Source organism: Lepus europaeus, chromosome 16 (assembly GCF_033115175.1).
Source record: "Lepus europaeus isolate LE1 chromosome 16, mLepTim1.pri, whole genome shotgun sequence".
Taxonomy (NCBI): domain Eukaryota; kingdom Metazoa; phylum Chordata; class Mammalia; order Lagomorpha; family Leporidae; genus Lepus; species Lepus europaeus.
Genome location: NC_084842.1, coordinates 28,319,512 through 28,339,582, shown reverse-complemented (window position 1 = coordinate 28,339,582; position 20,071 = coordinate 28,319,512). Strand labels below are relative to the sequence as shown.

Sequence of the window (20,071 nt, the reverse complement as noted above, 5' to 3'; positions counted from 1 at the left end):
AACATATATAAAGGGGTAGGGAGATTATTAGTGAGCGTGGGTCTGCATATATACACCATGCATTTAAAGTGTCTAGAACTGAGCTTTCTGGAGGAGTATGTTCTAGTAGACAGAAGGATTTGAGGTAGCCATTTCTTCTTTGATACATTAATTAGATATATTTGCTTAGATGTAACTGCTGTACCAAATGCCCTCCCTTCATTGTTATTTTCTAAAGCACATCATTTTATTTTTTTAAGAGTTATGTGTTTATTTGAAAAGTAAAGTGACACAGAAAGAGATGGACAGACAGACAGATCTTCCATCATCTGGCTCACTCCCCACATGGCCACAAAGGCCCGAGCTAGTCCAGGTGGAAGCCAGGATGCCAGAACCCCATCCATATCTTCCACGTGGGTGGCAGGGGCCCAAATCCTTGAACTTCCACTGCCTTCCCAAGGAGATTAGCAAGAAGGCTGATGGGAAGCAGAGCAGCTGGGACTCAGAGCAGTGCTCATCTGGGATGCCAGTCACCCAGGGGGTAGTTTAGCCCACTGCACCACAGTGCCAGCCCCAAAAGCACATTATTTAAGTAAACACATTTTTTTTCAGCCTTTTAATCAGTTACAAACACATTGCTAAATATACACTTAGCAATTAAAGAAGTTGGCTTTGGAGCTTAAAGTTGAAACTTTGGTTCAAAGAATTCTGAAGACTATAATAAGCATACGTTTTAAGTGAAGTAGTTAATATCATCTTTCAAGTACATCCTCACTTTCAAATTTATACTGACAAATATTTTTAGCTTATTTGCTTTTTGTAGTATTTTAATAAGTAATTAAATGAGTGATAACAGGCAGTACGGAGAATTAAGCACTATAGCAATTAAATGTTCTATATATTAAAATATTTTTAAAGTATATGATCTTAAAATGAGTTCTAGACAAACCATTCATTGTTTTCACATCATCATGTGACTAAAACTATTTTGAACTCAGTAGTTAATTTTAACCTTCATATATTTCCAGGTAAATTTAATCCACAAGTGTGGGATTCATTTGCTTTAGATCTGAAAATGTCATTTTGGAAAAGTTGTTTGATGTTGAGGAAATCTTGTGAGACATTTAATAAGCCTCTTAAATCCAGAAAGTTATATTTTGCCAGAGGGAAAAGGAACCCATACCTTAAAATTTCTTTAGCTCTTAAGTGAGAACTTTGGATATTGAAAAGGTTGTAAATGTAGCCAAATATAGCCCATCTTTCCTCTGATTGGCACATTGTCTTTGAAATCAGAGCATCTAGTTTGAAGACAACAGTCCATATTTTGCTAACTTTTTAGTGATTTGCCTGCAAACATTAGTAGGAAGCAAGAACTCACGATTTTTTCTTGAGTTCCCGTTTATTTTAACAAATTACTTTTTGTCCAACAAAGAGAGGACGCCAAGGAAGAAAGCCTCAACACTCCCTCTGCAGTAGTGCCTTTCTCCCTCTATGATGTAATAGATATCATGTACAATAGAAATATTTTTCTACGTGTTTTTAATAAGGTTTCAACTGTGCCTTAAGGAAAGAAGTTGAACACTAACTACTACGTTCTTTTTATTCTAATCATTGCTTTGTTTGTTAATCTCTAAAAAAGGTTTTTAACACTGTACAAAACATTGAAGAAAACACGATTTTTTAATGAAGATAACCACTTATAAAGCTAATAAAAATTTCATTCAATAGTTTCACACTTTCTTTTTGACTTTTATTTTTTGTCCTAATCTCCCGTTGAGGAAATGAGTCAACCACATTGAGTAACACGTTTTCCAGGAATGCCTTTCAGTAGGGACTATATAATTTCCAACTTATTAAACCATGTACTTAAAATTAAAGGAATAACATGATTACATTAATCCCTGAACAAAAGACTAGTATTAACTAGTTTTTTCTTAGTAACTTTTCTATGCTTACAACATATATAACTTATTTTTGTATATTTTTAAAGATTTGTTTTTTATTTATTTGAAAGAATTACAGAGAGAGAAGGAGAGCGAGAGACAGAGATATCTTTCATCATCTGGTTCACTCGCCAAACAGACGCAACGGCTGGGGCTGGGCCTGTCCGAAGCCAGGAGCCTGGAGCTTCTTCCTTGTCTCCCACGAGGGTACAGGAGCCCACATGCTTGAGCCATCTTCTGCTGCTTTGGCAGGGAGCTGGATTGGAAGTGGTGCATCCTGAACTCAAACCTGTCCCCATATAGGAGGCTGGCATCGCACGCAGAGGCTTAACCAGCTGCATCACAGTGTCAGCCCCCAATTTTGTATTTGATGATAGGACTTTTTTAATATGCATTGTTGCATTTATAGTATATGTAATATATTATAGAAGGCACATTTAAAGATATATGAAAAATCTGATTATCTTGCTACTAAAAATCTAATGATAGTATTTTTTTTTTTTTTATTTGACAGGTAGAGTTATAGACAGTGAGAGAGAGACAGAGAGAAAGGTCTTCCTTCCGTTTGTTCACTCCCCAAATGGATGCTATGGCCGGCGCTGCGCCGATCTGAAGCCAGGAGCCAGGTGTTTCTTAATCTAAAGATAGTAAATTTTTTGGTTGTTATTTTGAGAGTTGAAAATGAAGAGATACTAAGGAACAATATATATCTGCTAAGGGATGCAGTAAAAAGAACTAAAACTATAAGAAGTTGTTCTAAGTGGCCTGAATTAAGAGTAGACAAAAATGGGGGCCAGCGCCGCAGCTCACTAGGTTAATCCTCCGCCTGACATGCCGGCACCCCAGGTTCTAGTCCCAGTTGGGGAATTGGATTCTGTCCCGGTTGCTCCTCTTCCAGTCCAGCTCTCTGCTGTGGCCCGGGATGGCAGTGGAGGATGGCCCACGTGCTTGGGCCCTGCATCCACATGCAGGAGGAGGAAGCACCTGGCTCCTGGCTTTGGATCTGCATAGCACCGGCCATAGCGGCCATTTTGGGGGTGAACCATCGGAAGGATTACCTTTCTCTCTGTCTCTCTCTCTCTCTCACTGTCTAACTCTGTCAAAAATTTAAAAAAAAAAAAAGTAGACAGAAATGAAGACTGGAAATACAGAAGTAATTGCGTAGACTGTACAGGTCCACTGTGTAAGACACGACATTTCATTTGAGGGTAGAAGAAAATTTGACATGGAAATGTTACTTTGGCCTCTTCTCTTTCTGACAAGTAGATTAAAAGGAAAAAGTTGAGGTATGAAAACGCGGCAGGAAGGAAACCCAGAGAGAGGGCAGAAGGACCACAGTGAAGGGGAGAATGCAGGATTCCCTGACAGGCTGGCTCCCGGCTGAGGTGCAGGGAGCAGGAAAGAGCAGTAATTCAAAAGAACCCCAAGTCCATCAGGTAGAGAGACCTACAGGATGGAGTTACTAAGCAGTGACCAAGAAGGAGGGAATGAGGACAGCAAGAAAGATGAAGAAAATCCATCTTTGTCCTTACTGACTTCAAATTTGTGACATGACCCGTAGATAGAAACATCATGGAACTGGTTAAAAATATAAGCCAGCGCAGAGGGTGGACGTTGGAATGAAAAGGTTGGTCGGAGGGCAGAGCAACAAAGAAACAGATCTTCTGACTTGAAGGACAAAAGAGCAGCCATTCGTTGTGCATGCTATAGAGGAATCCTTTCCATGCATATATGAGCTGCTCCTCAGCCTCACAAGCTAATGATGCAATGCCGTCGCACAGTTCTTGTCTCCTTGTTGTTGTTGTTGTTGTTAAATAGAATCCCCCTCAAGATTCCGAAGCCACAAAGCAACTGTTAGTGTTCAGTGACCTTCTGCACCAGCCGTCTTTGGGCTTTGAAATTGATTTTCCTCATCTCAGTCTCTGATAGTCTCTCTTCAAGTGTGCCTCTCTAGTTCATCACCGGAGTGAAAACAGCGGCACAAATAGCTGAGGAGCCGGAGGCAGGCATCACGCAGGGCACCGTCGGAAACATCAGAACAGAATCAGCCTGCGCCTGTGTGCTCTGTGTTGAAAAGGAGCTGGCTGCCGCTGCGGCCTCATTGCTGAGTACAATGGGGAATATTCTCACAGGAGTCACTTTTTTCATTGCCAAATATGGTCCGAGAAGTAAAGAAAATTTCTGCCTTTATTCTTCAAACCTCATGTGGCTGCCAGGTCAGACGTATATGTTTTTGATAGTAATTTTTGCAGAATTTTTTATACACAAGAAGCAAATTCCCCAAGCCGCATGACCTGCCAGAGAGTCACAGGATGGGAGAGACCCATGTCATGCAGAAACAGGTGTCTCATAGAGAATTAGGTGACAGAATCGTTTCCCCTGAGGGAAAGTCCTTGTGTGCTTTCTTAAAGCTGAATTTCAATATTCACTTACCTATTCACTCACTGGCTGGAGAGTTCAAAACATGAAGTGCCACACATTTTCTCAGGTTTTATATTTTATGTAGAATGATGCTCAGGACGTTGTTGCCCTTGGAAAGGAAGCACATGCCCAAAATGAAAAGTGCTCTACCCAGTCTGAACCCAGAGTTTCTCTGCTACAGAAAATGTGTTGACGGAGACTCTACCTACCATGTCTAAAAGATTTTTACATGTATTTCTTACCATATCTATTTTGAGGTCTACTGTACCTAAAGCAATCACAAATGATACCATTTTTTAAGGATGTATTTATTTATTTTAAAGGCAGCGAGAGAGAGAGAGAGAGATCTTCATCTGCTTGTTCACTTTCCAGTGTCTGCTAAGGCCTGGTTGGGTCAGACCAAAGCCAGGAGCCCGGAGCTTCTTCTGGGTCTCCCACGTGGGTGCAGGCGCCCAAGACTTGGGCCATCTTCCACTGTTTTCCCAGGCCATTAGCAGGGAGCCGGATTGGAAGTGTAGCAGCCAGAACTTGAACCAGTGTGTGCATGGGATGCTGGTGTTGCAGGTATAGACTTAACCTTCTATGCCACAGCACCAGCCCCAGTACCACTGACTTCAAATATATCAGTTTAAACAATCTGCACAAATTCATGCTTTGTTTACATACTAGAGAGCCATTTGAACATACTGGAGAGCAGTAATTTTAAAATAGGATGCCCTGGAAACTTGGCTCTTCTCTCAGTGTTTGTGTTTCTATATTTATTAAGCACATGTAGCACCCAGGCCCTAATCTGATATTCTCCTGATAAGGGTAGTCATTTGGAAGAGAAACAAATGTTGTACTTCTGAAATTCAAAGTCAGTGATCAGAACAGTTCAGTTTAATTCTGGTCTATCTTGTAACAACAAAAGTAAATTCATATATTAAATAAATTAGAAACTGTCTCAAGCTAAATAGACTTTCAGTTTCACTAATATTGATGATTGGTACATTGTAAAATATTACATATTTATTTTCAGCAGTGTCACAGAGTTGCATTTTCCTGTAAGAAAAAAATAATAATTTCATAGCAGTTCAAGCATAATTCTTTTAAAAAAAAATCTGTTGATTGATTTGAAAAGCAAGGTGGCGGGGGGGGGGGGGGGCGGGGGGCAATGACCACAGTGGCCCAGGGCTGGGCCAGGCTGAAGCCACAAGCCAGAAACTCCATCTGGGTCTCCCATGAGGACAGCAGGAACCAAGCACCCAGGCCATGTTTCGCTGCTTTTGGTAGAAGAGCAACTAGGACTCTGACTGGCACTCCAATATTGGATGCTGGTTTTGGGAGCAGTAGTTTAACTCACTGCACTGCAACACCAGCAACAAAGCCAAATTCTTAAAAGAGTTCCTCACCAGCATCACCTGTCACCTCATGTGTTATCTCCAGTTTTGAAAATTGAGACAGAGACCTCTAATTTGAAGTCAGCATCTATCATACTCATTGTTTCACATGTGGTAGATGTTCACTCATTTTTTGTGTTGATCACAATCGTTAGGGGCCATAGACATAGCTCAGAATCCCATTTTCCATTGAGATAATGCCTTCAACTGCTTTGAATAGAGCTGTAATACGTTTTCCAGGGATGCTTTTTTATTTTGGTCCCTGTAATTTCCAACTTTTAAAAATTATGCATTTTTATTGTATATATTTAGGCACAATGGCCATCATTCTATTTATTTTACATGTATTTATTAAGCAACCAGGATATACCAGAAACTTTTGAAGTCCTAGAAGTATGGAAGTGAGACTTGGTGACTTTATAGACTAGTGGGAAAAGACAAATAATAGATTTGAGGTTTTTTAAAATTAATTTATTTATTTGAAAGCCAGAGTTAGAGGCAGAAAGAGACAGAGGTTTCCCATCTGCTGGTTCACTCCTCAAATGGCAGCAACGGCTGGAGCTGGGCCAATCTGAAACCAGGAGCTTCTTTCAGTCTCCCATGCAGGGGCAGGAGCCCAAAGACTTGGGTCATTTTCCATGCTTTCCCAGGCCGTAGCAGAGAGCAGGATCAGAAGTGGAGCAACCAGGACTCGAACCGGCACCCATATATGATGATGGAACTGCAGGCAGTGGCTTTACCCACTATGTCACAGTGCTGGCCCCCAAATAATAGATTTGTATTAGTGGGTATATCTTTCTTATTCTACCAACATATTGAAACTTAATTTAAAATTTTAATTTTAAGCCCTCATTCCAAGAAACTCGAGAAATTTTGGGCTCCTCCCACTATTACATTAGTCCTCTTACATGACACCTTGTGTAATAGTTGCTACTCATGTTGCTTATTTCTGTGTGCATAGTTTTGTCAAGTAACTCTGCTGTTTCTGTACCCTCGACAGTGACATGGAAATAGTAGGAAGAGTCTTGGGTTTCTATTTTTAATGTTTATTTTAGTTTTTACCAGTTTAAAGAATCTGTACTAATGCTTGCTCCCTCTCCAGGATGCTGCCCGTAAATTGCCAGGCAGGTTTCTCTGCCTGGACCCACCGATCCCTCTGCTCCCCTCTGGCTCTCTGCCTGCTCCCAGCCTGAAGATATTCTCCTAGTGTGGAGGGAAACCCTTTGTTTTTCCTCCCACTAGCTTCCTCCCAGATATTAGCACAGGCAAGTGTGTTATATTCCAGTTCACTGCAGTTCACTCCGCAGTCCAGGCTTTAGAAAACCAGCACAAGACCCCTGGCTGTTTCTACTTTTCATCTTATCTCAGAGAAGTGAGGCAGACCAAGCACACACAGAAAGGGAGAAAATGTGAGGGAGAAAAACTACAAAGACATTTCATTATTTCCAAAATGGAACCTACCATGCAGGCAAACAAATAGCAATATAATAACCAATGTAATGAGCTCTTTGAAGAAAGATGTGATGTGATGTGATCTGATGGGGAGTGAAGGGAGCAGGGCTTTGGCTTGGGCAGTCGGGGTAACTTCTGGGCTGGGAGTTGGAGGATGAAGGATGGCAGTACTTACTGGCATTTGTCCTGCACTGTGTTATGGTGATCATGTAATGAAATAATAGGACCTGGCCCCTAGTATGCACTCGGGACGTGACAGTTCCCATGCTTGTCATTGTAAGCTGACAGAACAGATAGCTAGCTCAAGTCATAGTGAAGCCAGGAGGGATTTTCAAAGATGAGTTGACGAAAAGCTGATATCTGTACAGCAAAGTTGCTCCACAGTCATAGGTAACATCCACCTGCTTCCTTTTCTTGGCAAAGCAGATCATTTGGCCCTTTGAAAGGCATCGTCTAGTGTATGTATGCCAGAATATCTTAGAATGGACATTTTGGGAAGATAATAGTAGGGTCTCCATCCAACCTTCTCCCAGAGGTGTGCATATGCATCCTTAGAGTATTTTGTTTTTGTTTTTGTTTTTTAAATCCTCTCCAGTGGTGTTGATATTGAGGAGGGAGTCTGGGCTGCTGAGCCTCTTGCTCACTCTTCATGTGATAAAAAAAAAAAAAAAAAAAGGAGAATCTGGATCATGGGGCCAACTGCAGTGTACAGGCCAAATCTAGCCCTACTGCTTGTCTTGTGCTAAGAATGGTTTTTATATCTTCAAATAATAACATAAAAAGATTTTATGACACAGGAAAATTCCATGAAATTACAATTTCAATATCCTCAAGTAAAGTTTTATTTGGAACACTGTCACAGTCACTTGGGCATGTCGGCTGCTTCTATAGCATAACAGCGGAGTTTGATGGTATAGTGAGGAAAGCCTAAAATATTTAAACTCGATCTTTCACAGAAAAATTTGCTTTTCCCTGATCTTTTTTAAGCCTTTTTAAAAAATATTTTATTTATTTAAGAGGTGAAGTTACAGAGAGGCAGAGAGAGAGAAAGAGAGAGAGAGAGAGAAGACTTCCATCCACTGGTTCACTCCCCAGATGGCCACAGTGGCCGGAGATACGCTGATCCGAAGCCAGGAGCCAGAAGCCTCCTGAGGGTCTCCCATGCAGATGCAGGGGCCCAAGGACTTGGGCCATCTTCCACTGCTTTCCCAGGCCATAGCAAGAGAGCTGGATCGGAAGTGGAGCAGCCGGTACTCAAATAGGCACCCATGTGGGATGCCTGCACTGCAGGCAGCAGCTTTACTCGCTGCGTCACAGTGCCAGCCCCATGTTCCCAGATCTTAATGGCTGCTGTTTGGCATGAGACAGTCCATTTTCCCATCTGGGCCATGTGCCACCAAGTGGAACAGCCAGGATCAAATTTGTAAACCAAGGGATTCATTTTGTAGACATTGGTGTTAATGATGTTATACTTTTAACTAGAATTTAAAGACTTAAAAATACACCTTTAGAATTTTTTTTGTCTTTTTGAAGTTTCTGATATGTGTATTGGGGCAAAATAATGAACAGCCACTGCTTGTTGAGCATTTACCTTGTGCTTGATACTAATGTAAAGCTTTATTTGTATGACTTCACTTAAACTTCACTTAAAAAGCCTATTAAGGAGATAGCGTTGTGATGTCCATTTTATAAATGAGGAAACCAGGATTCAGAAAATGAGAAACTTACCAAACATCATCTGCCTGATTATAGGTAATACCTGGATTTAAACCTGGACAATCTAGTTCCAGAATCTCCATTAATATTCATGCTGAATATGAATATTATAGAATACTAAAAACGCTGCTCTAACATGTTTATTCAGCCTACAAAATTTTAAATTAATTTTATAATATAGTTCAAAAATGAACTCATAGTATAGTCGCTAATACACTTGTAGAAGTAGTGTAGACTTAGTATTTGCAGCTCTTGTATTTTTGTGGTTGACAAAGCATTTTTAGCTACAATGACTAATTTCAATCCTGTAGGTTAAATGAGTCATTAGCTCCATAGTATAGATGGCAAAAACCCAAACCATTCTGAGGCTTTCTCGGACCACATTACTAGGAAATCATTGGACAGGAACTTAAAAACTCATGTCTTTGAATTTCTAATCCAGAATTCTTTTCAATATACCTGTTTTAGACAAGTCTTCTTGAGTTACCGTATCTTTATACCAGCTACACTATTATTTCACTTACTAACTTTTTGAAGATTGACTCTTTATAATTTAAATATTTGCTTAGCCTTTCCTAAAATTATAATATTCATAAAATCAAGAGTTTGGTTTTGCTTTTATTTCTCAAGTAATTATGTGTAGTGCTTACCATGCTTGTATTCCAAGCACATTACAGTGAATATTAAACTCATTTAAGAGTCACACAACCCTGTGAGGTAGGTACCACCACTATCCTTGTTTTTCAGGTTAAAAAGCTGAAATACAGAGAGGCGGTAAGTAACTTGTCCTAGGACACACATCTAGGAAGTAGAAAGGCCAGGGTGAGATCTTGGCAGTCTAGCGTCCCAGTTTTGTCGTATTGACATAGCCTTGGCTTGTTTGAGCTAGCCCATGTTTCTCTAATACACATTGAAATTAAGTGAATGAGTATTAACCATTTTGCAGGAAGATCTTGCCATATGATGTAGTCAAGAATACCTATAACCTCCTGAATAGGGAGGAGGAGGCAGTCTTTTGGCTTCCCTGGCTGTGTTCGAAGGACACAAACTGAGAACACTGTGTTGCAAGCATAAAGTAAATATAAACCATGGAACCCATTGAACTTTTTTTTTTTTTCAAATTTGGTGACTTTCATTGTTAACAGGAACCTTAAAATTGGTCACTTTTCCTACAGAGTCCCTTTTATGGTGCTCTCGTCACGGCATCAATTTCTGCGGAAACATTTTTGAGGTTAGGGGCCGTACAGGTTTTGGAGGTGGTTTGCTTCACTGTGGTGTAGCTCCGCTGTTAGAGGGTATTTCTGTATTTGATCTAAAACTCGCGTCTCCATCCCCTTGATGTATTTAGGTTTGGTTTTAGAAAGTGTTTATAATTCCTTGCCTTCCCCAGCCCCCAGCAGATTTGCTTTCTTGATTATGTTTGACAAGAGCTAAAAATAAAGTAGTTGGGAGCCCTTGAGAGCTGGCCAGCTGCCTGTGGCCAAACCTGATAGTACTCATTAGTGGGCAGCAGCCTGGGATGCAAACGTTTCCATGGCCATCCAGGACATGAACCGTTCTGCAGAACACTGGCATGATCATGCATAGTTGTGTTGCTATGAGTACGTGTTCTCATATGGTAGTAAGTACCCGTGTAGCTGTAAACTAACAAGACTGGTTTCTTAGGGGAATTGTGAAGATGCTGTTAAGGCAATTCAAGCGAAGTTCCAAAATGGTCTCTCTTGGGAAATGCTCTGATTAGAAGAACTTTATTGTCTTTCAAGGTGCCTACTTGAAGGGATAGTACTCATTTGTATACATACACCCTGCTGTATACATTTAAAAATCTTTTTCATTGGGGTCATTTTAAGAGTTGAATTGTCTGGACTAACTATTAATTTTTTTAAAATCGCATGAGACAAGACAGAGGAGAGTTAACACATAGCTAGCTGTCTCTTCTATTTTAACATACTCGTACTCGTAGCTGATAATGATATTCTCTTCCACAGGCATTTCCTATTCAAAACAGGAACAGGGACGACGCCACTGTTCAGCACTGCAACCCCAGGATACACAATGGCATCTGGCTCTGTTTATTCGCCGCCTACTCGGCCACTGCCTAGAAACACCCTATCAAGAAGTGCTTTTAAATTCAAGAAGTCTTCAAAGTACTGTAGCTGGAAATGCACCGCGCTGTGTGCTGTAGGGGTCTCCGTGCTCCTGGCAGTGCTCCTGTCATATTTTATAGGTAAGAACTCTTTGGAGTCGGGTCATCTGTTAATCAGGGTGTTGTGTTGTCTTGTCTTTAGTTATATATATAGATATAGATATAGATATAGATATATAGATATATAATATTATAATTATATATTATATATTATATACATATAATACATATATAACATGTATATATGGTATATATATATGTCAGGAAGCATATTATGAGGCTACATTTTGTGGAGAAGGAGTCAGTAATCATACATTATAAAATCACAGAATGGTTTAAGTAATTGTCGGCAGATTTGGAAAAATAGAAGAGTTGTTCATTTCCGTCACGAGGGAGGTATTTTCTTGGACACTGGTCATAGTGTAGCTTCGTGTTTGGCTTGTGAAACATGGACAGCCTGTGATGCTTCATGAACAAAGTAATGCATGTGCTTGCTGGACTGACGCTGTACAGGAAGCTCCTTCAACTTGTAGTCAACGTCTTCCAGCTAACTCTGCTATCTAAGTGTAAAACTCATCACTCGGGGCATCATGTTTGCTCAGGAGCACTGCCCAGATTGCTAGGATCTGGGAAACAGTGAAGGGACTTCATAGTCATTCACATGCGTGGAATTTAGACCTTTTCTGATGCAGTATTGATCATTCATTTTTATCTACTTATATCCCAAATAATAGAAACTTAAAAGTTATAAATATTCTGCTTATTCAACTGTTTCATAGCAAATGAGAGCATTCAAGCAACTGGAAATGCCTTTTTAATGCCAGAAATGACCACATCCTCTCTTGATCTGCATGTAAGCGTAGGAAAAGGCTACCTCATGGATCTCCACTGAGATCAGTCACAGTCCATGTGGTCACCTTAGGAGTGGCCAGGGACGCATCCTCGAGTTTACAGGGCAGTTCGTGATTCCTCCATGACGTGCTATAACTGAGCGAGAGCTTACGGAGCTGTGTGTAGACTTGCACTATGCTTTTGCCATGAGTCAGTATCTCCCATTAGCCGCAGCACTTCTTGCATAGACATTAGATACCTGGGAAGTGAAGTAAGCATTTGAGTCACAACGTTGGATGGGAAGACTGAATTGTAGAACATGTGGGAACTTGATCAGAGCAATTACCTGACACATTCTCTCCTTCTCATTCTTTGAGCGTGGAAGGCATTGCTGATGATTCAGAGCACTCTTTTCCGTTGCACCTGGACACACCTGAGTAGCTAAGTCAGGGTGCTTCCTACAGCACCACACCCAGTCTCTACCTATCAGTCAGAGAAAAGCAGGAGGAAACCTTTCAGTCATCACTTACACTGTCAGCGTCCTCCTTATTTAGAAGGGATTGTCACTTGACCAAGGTTACAGTCTAGGGGATCAGTACTTTGCTATTTCAAAACTCTCGAGGGAAAAGGTAGAAGTTAATTCCTACAGTAGTAGAAATTAATACTCAGAGACAAATTTCTAGTATGCAGTTGGAGAGTGTTCTAGCCATTAGCAGAACCTCTTCTGGTTAGGTGTATAAATTATTTGTACTTGTCAGAAGTGTGTGGCCAAAGATTTTAAGTAGTTCTGAAATGCACCAGTCATAAATACAATTAATAAATTAAGCATATGTGTTTGTAGGAGTTTTTTTTATAGTGCATAGCAGATAGATACATAATTTGCAGGGCTGAAATTCAGTGTCAGGATGATTGATCAGGTGCCCTTTCTGACTGGTAAGTGCCTGTGTCCCTGTAGCTGCTAAATATTTTGAGTAGAGGTTCTGTTGCCATTTAGTTTTATTTTGATAATTTTACTACCAAGAAAACTCGTATTTTGGTGTGATAGTGGATCAGAGTTAATTGTAAGACTTGTTCTCTTTCCAAGGATCCTTTGGTGAATATACCAGAGTATCATTCTTCTAAGTGAAAACTCAAATTTTTCCCTTTCTTCAGATTGTCTGTTTTTTTTTTCAGATTTGTTTATTTGTTTGTTTGTTTGAAAGACATCACGATAGATCTTCCGTTGCTGGTTCACTCTCCAAATGCCACCAATAGCCATGTCTGAGCTCGTCTGAAGCCAGGAGCCTGGAACTCTATCCAGGTCTCCCACACAGGTGGCAAAGATACAAGCACTTGAGCAAAATCTGCTGGCTTCCCAGGCCCAGTAGCAGGAAACTGGATTGGAAGCTGAACAGCTAAGACTTGAACCTGTACCCTGATAGGGGATACAGGTATCCCAAGTGGCAGATTAACCCACTGCACCACAATGCTGGCCCCCTGATTGCCTGGCTTTATTGCTTAGTAGTAACCAAACTGCTTTCTTCCTACTTGTTCCACTGTCATGAACTTTGCCTTTTATGTATATTTTCTTCTTGGAAGTTATTGCATAGGTAGTATACTTGTGTACTCTGTTCACTTCAACAGATACTTATAGACATTTGTTTTGATCTAGTTATTGTGCTAGTAAGGAACTATCATCCCCAGCAGATTCTTTTATCATTAAAGAATTGTCTCTTCGTTTTATTGCTTTAATGAAGCACAGGAATGCTTAGAATTTTCACCGGCCTTCCTGCAGGTAAGGCACTAACACAGGGTCTTCTACAAACCATTGAAGAATTTCGTTTCCTCAGCAGTTCTCATGGTACACTTTTTTGTGACTAAAGATGTTGCCGTCATCCTTGAGAAGAAGGAATAGAGCACGTCTCTCAGCGAAGGTTGTCCTTTCCCATTAAGTGTGCATGTCACACAGAGACAGAGAAAAGAGACACTGGCCTGTCCAGCCAGATCAGTGTGATAAAGCCAGAGTCGGTCAGGAGGCCGATGTCAACAGGCTGATCTCAGCCTTTCGCAGAGGGGTAGCATCCTGAAGCTTCTTTCCTTATCCACTTTTTCTACTCCCTTCCTGGTCATCCCTCACACTGACCTTTCAGTGAAAGCCTAATAAATAGGTTTGTAAAAAACAACTTGAGAAATTATTTTGTCCTGGAATATCCTTTCTCACCTTAGAGTAAGATGAATAGATGTTATGAGAATGTGTCTCTAACAGGTCTCTTCACTAAGATAAAATTATCTCAGGACAAATGGGGTGAGAGAGGTTCTCTGGTTTGCTGTTTGCCTTTTCTTTTCCTGTCAGAATTTCAGGGAGTAAAGAGAGGCCTAAGAAGAGAGCGAGAAGTACTTGCGCCCCCCCCAGCACGTTGGGAACCATTGTAGACATTTTGCTGTATACCCTTCCAGGTATTGTTTTCCATGCATATACACAGCTGCACGTACGACTTATTTATGTGAAGGGCAGGGTGAAAAAGGGGAAGACACCCACCCAGAGAGAGAGACAGAGAGAGAGAGAGAGAGAGAGAGAGAGCGCCTCTCCAGCTGCCAGGTTACTCTCCAAATGACTACAACAGCCAGGACTTGGTCAAGCCAAAACCAGGAGCCAGGAGCTCCATCTGGGTCTCCCACACGAGTTAAAAGGGCCCAAGCACCTGGGCCATCTTCCCCTGTTTTCCTAGGTGCATTAGCAGGGAAGTTGGATCAGAAATGGAGTATCTGGGACTCAAACTGGAGCCCATATGGGTTGCTGGCATCACCCATGGGAACTTAACCCAATGTGCCACAACACCAGCCCCTACAGGTTTATATTTTTAAATGAATTTCATGATAAGGTTTTTTCATTACAAGTCATTGGTAAAGTTTTACTTAGGGACTATTTTTAATTAACCAATCCCCCAAAAGTTACTGTTTTCTTATGCACATGACTAATGTATGTTTGTGTATTTATTTGGCTAAATATTTTAGTTAGTGTAATTTCTTTGAAAGAAATTTTCTGTGCCAAAGGCTACACACAAAATAAATTTTGTAAGCCATAGTCACATTACTATCAGTTTTTATAACTGCAAGTTTTATGCATATATGTATATGTTTATTTCATTATCAATATTTTCAACCTTTGCCAATCTTGCAGGTTAAAACATTTTATTGTTTTATTGTATTCTAGTAGGGCTGAATAACTTTTCATATTTATTAGCCATTTGTATTCCTTTTGTGTTCATGTGAATGTGAATAACCTAGTTTTCCTCAGTTTTTCCATTGAGATTTTTCTCCTTTCTTTTTGGTTTGCAAACGTATTTATGTATTAAGGACATGAATTTTTTAATATACTCATATACATTGCATATTTTCCAAACTTACTATTAAGGTTGAGCAGTCATTTTTGTCATACTACATACGGAATTTTTTAACTAATCAAGTTTATCCATTATTTTTTGTTGAGAATTTCTGGCTCTCATACTGTTTGTATAAAGTCTTTAATTAGTGTGTTATTTTTAAAATAGACTTAAATTTATTCTGATAATGGGGCTGACATTGTGGCACAGCGGGTTAAGCTGTTGTCTGCAACACTAGCATCCCATGTTGGCACCACTGCTCCATTTCCTCTCTGGCTCCTTGCTAATGCACCTGAAAGCAGCAGAAGATGCCCCTGCCACCCACATGGGAGACCTAGATGGAGTTCTAGGCTCCTGGCTTTGGCCTAGACCAGCCCTGGCCGTTGCAGCCATCTGGGGAGTGTACCAGTTGGTGGAAGATCCGCCACTCCTGTCCCATCAAAAACTCTGACTTGGAAGTAAAATTTTTTAAAAATCATTTTGGTATTTTAGTAATTACATGGTTTTTCAATAAGCATTTTTAGGTCACCATTTTCCCAGGTGCTCTGACAGATGTCACAGGTGCACCTGAACTCTTCATTCTAGAAGCTCATAGTCAAGAGATAAGGACATGTGTGCAGACACACTTAGAACAGTCCATGCTTTCAGAGCATCCTGATCAAAATGATAGAAATGAAAGTAAGGACCATCCATCACTAGCTGAACATGATAGGGAAGGACTTTAGCAAGTGATAACCTGCAGCTTGAAAGATGCAGAGGAGGAATTTGCCTTGTGCCAAAATGGTTAAAGAGAGATTGCCCAAGGAGAGGACATCCCTAGAGTTAGTAGTAAGGAAGAGAAGCCTGTGAAATCTCTACACTGGTGCATGTGTGCCAAACTTCATCTGGGAAGCAGAGTATGAATTACCTTGTTTAATTTTCACAGCTCTAAGAATAATCTCCATCTAACAAATAAGAAATCTATCACTTAGACTGGAACCCTGTGTAGTCACACAGCTGGTAAATGGACACTGGCCTGGAAACTATCAAGGGACCCCCCCCTTACACTGTGCTGTCTCCTGTGAGGCTTTTGAAGAACTGGAAACAGGGAAGAAATTGAAGAAATTTAAGCATAAGAGTGAAAAAAGAACCACATAAATGTTTTTAAAGATTGTATTGGTGGGACTCAAAAACATACAATTTGATAATAAGAGGTCCAGGCTGTGCCTTTCAAAATTTCCTGGGCCTGGAATTCCCTGGGACTCTTGTTAGAATGCATATTCTGATTGAGTGGATCTGATGAGAACCGGGACTCTGTGTTTCCAGCAGGCTCCCAGGTGATGCCCCTGCACTCGTGGACCACACTTGAGTAGTAAAGGTCCTGCCAGATGTTCTGTTTGATCCCAGGAATATTCTCCTTCTGCACTGTCTAATCAGTAGTCACTAAACACTGCAGCTGTTGAACACTGCACATGTGCTTAGTGACTGAAGAACTGAAATTTTTGTTTTATTTTTCATCAATGTAAAGACTCAAAACAGCTGTCTGTGGCTAGTGGCTACCGTTGGGACATTGCAAGTCTATGCAACCTGTTAGAAAACTGTAAGTCCTGTCCTTTGGGATGGAGGAGTGAGCAGAATTGAGAAGCCTTAACCAATACAAAATAGATGTACCATGATTTTGTATATTCCAATTTACAAAACTCAGATGTACAAATGACAAACTTCTTTTCAGCAGCCACGTTATGATTGCTCCAATTAGAATCTTTCTCTAAGGCTTTAACCTTTAAGTTGGTGTGTCCTTACACGAACATCCTACTGATTCTTAACCTCATATATTGGATTGGATAATAGTTAGTGATACAGACCTATCAAAAAAGATTCCTTTGGGGCAGGCATTGTAGCACAGCAGGTTAAGCTGCCATTTGGGACTCCAGCATCCCATATCAGAGTGTCATTTGAGTCTCGGCTGCTCCACTTCCAATCCAGCTTCCTGCTAATGCACCTAAGAAGGCAGTGGCATTTGGCCAAGTACTTGGTCCCCTGCCACAATGTGGGAGACCTGGCTCCAGGCTCCTGGCTTCAGCCTAGGCCAGCCTTGGCTGTTGCAGCCATTAGGTGAGTGAACCAGCAGATGAAATCCGCCCCCCACTTTCTCTCTATCTCCCTCCCTCTTTCTCTATCACTCTACCTTTCAAATAAGTAAACCTTTTTTAAGATACCTTTGGCAGGCATTTGGCATTGCAATTAAGTGATGCCAGTCACAATGCCTGCAGCCCACATCAGAGTGCCTAGTTTTGACGCCCAGCTTCACTTATGACTCTGGCTTCTTCCTAATGCAGACTTTGAACAGCAGCAGATGGCTCTAGTAGTTAGGTCCTTGCCAATGGCTCTAGTAGTTAGGTCCTTGCCAACAACATGGGAGCCTTAGTTTGAGTTCTCTGCGCCTAGCTTCAGCTCCAGCCAGAGACCATTGAGCTCATTGGTGGGGTGATCCAGAAAATGGGAGGGGTGTGTGTGTGTGTGTGTGTGTGTGTGTGAGTGAATGAGAGAGAGAGAATGTCTGTCTCTCTGTTTACTTCTCAAATAAATTTTTCTAAAAAGATGTCCCACTTTTCTTTGTTGTAATGTATTTGTCCTTTTTTTTTCTACTGTAAAATGTAAAAATTTTTATGATGAGCAATAACCAGAAGTTACTCAACAGATAATGGGTGAGAGAGACTGTCCGCTCCTTGCTGAGGTGCTCTGGACTGTTGTTCTTTACTCAAGAAGGGTGGGAGACAACCTGACATTTTGATCTTGTACACATAGAAAAATGCCAAAACCCTCAGGAAGCATAAAAATTATTCAATCATTATTAAATGTAAGTTAAAAATAAATGTAGGAATTACACTAAAGCTGCAACAAAAGACACTCAAGTCAGCCTTTGAAATAACACCAAGATGGACATTGAGCCTCATGAGCACTTATGTATACTGTTAATCAGAGTCCAGAACTACTACTTGTAAGTAGAGCAACTCTGAAAGTGTTTGAACATACTTCTTAAATTTTAGGAACACTAGAGACAACAAAAATTAGATTAGATTATGTTATGCTAGCATATTTTCTCAATTTTTTACTCTTTCAACCAAATACACACCACACAGATACAATCCACACAGGTGAGTACAGTGTAGCTTCCCTGTTTAAAGTGTGCAGGACAATGGTGTTCAGTATATTCATACTTTTGCAACTACTGTCACAATCAGTTTTCAGATATATCCATCATCTCCATAATCAAAAACCTTTTATCCTCTAAGTTACTTCCCATTTCCATTCAAGACCCCACAAAGTTCCCCCACACCCCAGAAATCTGGTGTTTTTAGGGACTGGTTTGTTAAGTCATTTTCCACTGACAAACAATTTGGCATTGTTTTTCTTATAAGCTCCTGATAGATGTTGCTAGTCCAGGAACTACTGAAATTTTCAGTATTCCTTTTCATTTAAAAAAAAAAAATACGTAGTTATTTATTTCCTTTGAGCAGCTGCTCCCAGCTGATTCCTACAATAGATGTTGTCATCTGTGTGCTAAAAAGGCTATTTAACAATATAAGCATTCTCTAGATCTGGCAAAACATAATCTGTTGAATCCAGGTTCATTGCAGTTATGATTCCTTAGCAGTCATCCGTTGCACTTCTGTGTCTATTTGCATTTTATGAACATTTTTACCTCCCTGTGTACCTTGAAATTGATTATAGTATTAGCTGTATATATATGCAACTCAGGGACAGAAGGAAAACTATGCCAGCCTTTTATGCTTCATGAATGATCAACCATTTAAATGTATATGGCAAGATAAAATTTGTTGTGACATTCTTTTTTCTTTTTGGACATGTCTTTGTGATAGAAGAGCTGTTTTATTAGGTTATACAACACAGCCAAGCAATGAAGTACATACCATTTTTTACTTCTACTTCTTCCCTTCACTCTTAGATGCATTACATTCAGAAAATGTATTTTGTCTGAGATAGAATGATATCATTTTAATACTAATGTAATTTCATCATGTTGCAGGAAAAAAGTATTGCTATTTTTACAGGATGAAAAATTATAAAACTAAAATTTGAAATTGATATACATTAATATTTTATGTTATACTTGGGTATGTGAAATTAAGGACATATTTAAACCTGAATTAATGGTTAGTATAATTCATAATAAAATAGTTTACATCTGGGAGAGGAGAAAATGCTAATTTGATAAAGCATACTGTGTAGCAATCAGAAAGGAGAATACCGAGTAAAAACCCATTCTAGATAGTTGCGATTTTTTTTTCTCAGAATCAGCACTTTTTAAAAATCTGTTTGCTCATTTGAGGGGCAGACTCGGAGAGAGGGAGGGAGAGACAGAGAAGTCCTCCATCAGCTGGTTCACTCTCCAGATGGCTGCAATGGCTGGAGCCAGGCCTATCCGAAGCCAGGAGCCAGGAGCTTCTTCCAGGTCTCCCACATGGCTGCAGAGGCCCAAGCACTTGGGCCATCTTCTACTGGTTTCCCCGGCCATCAGCAGAGAGCTGGATCGGAAGAGGAGCAGCCAGGGCATGAACCGGCATCCATATGGGATGCAGGCACTGCAGGCAGAGGCTCTACCTACCATGCCACAGCACCAGCCCCCAAACCAGCACTTTTTATGTATGGAATGCTTTCAAGTTTATACACTCTTCCAGCACCCACTGAAATTTTGGCTATTTTGGCATGTTTGGACTCTGTCCTGACTTTTAAATGTGAGCTCTATCCATCAGTTTGTAGTTTCTGTGTCTAATGTATCAGATAAAAACTTCAAAAAGATTGAAAGGTCACTTAAAATTCAGTTTATTCTGCAGTCAA

At 40.4% G+C, this 20,071-nt stretch overlaps 1 protein-coding gene across 4 annotated transcripts in view; it reads left to right on the top strand.

The window, feature by feature from the left end:
- Positions 1-20,071, top strand: part of TENM3 (teneurin transmembrane protein 3) — a 657,699-nt gene that overhangs the window by 473,291 nt on the left and 164,337 nt on the right. For all 4 annotated transcript variants that reach the window (XM_062213567.1, XM_062213565.1, XM_062213566.1 and 1 more), the window contains one exon: positions 10,879-11,117. In XM_062213567.1, coding sequence (XP_062069551.1) covers positions 10,879-11,117 — 239 coding nt within the window. The remainder of the gene's footprint in view (positions 1-10,878; positions 11,118-20,071) is intronic.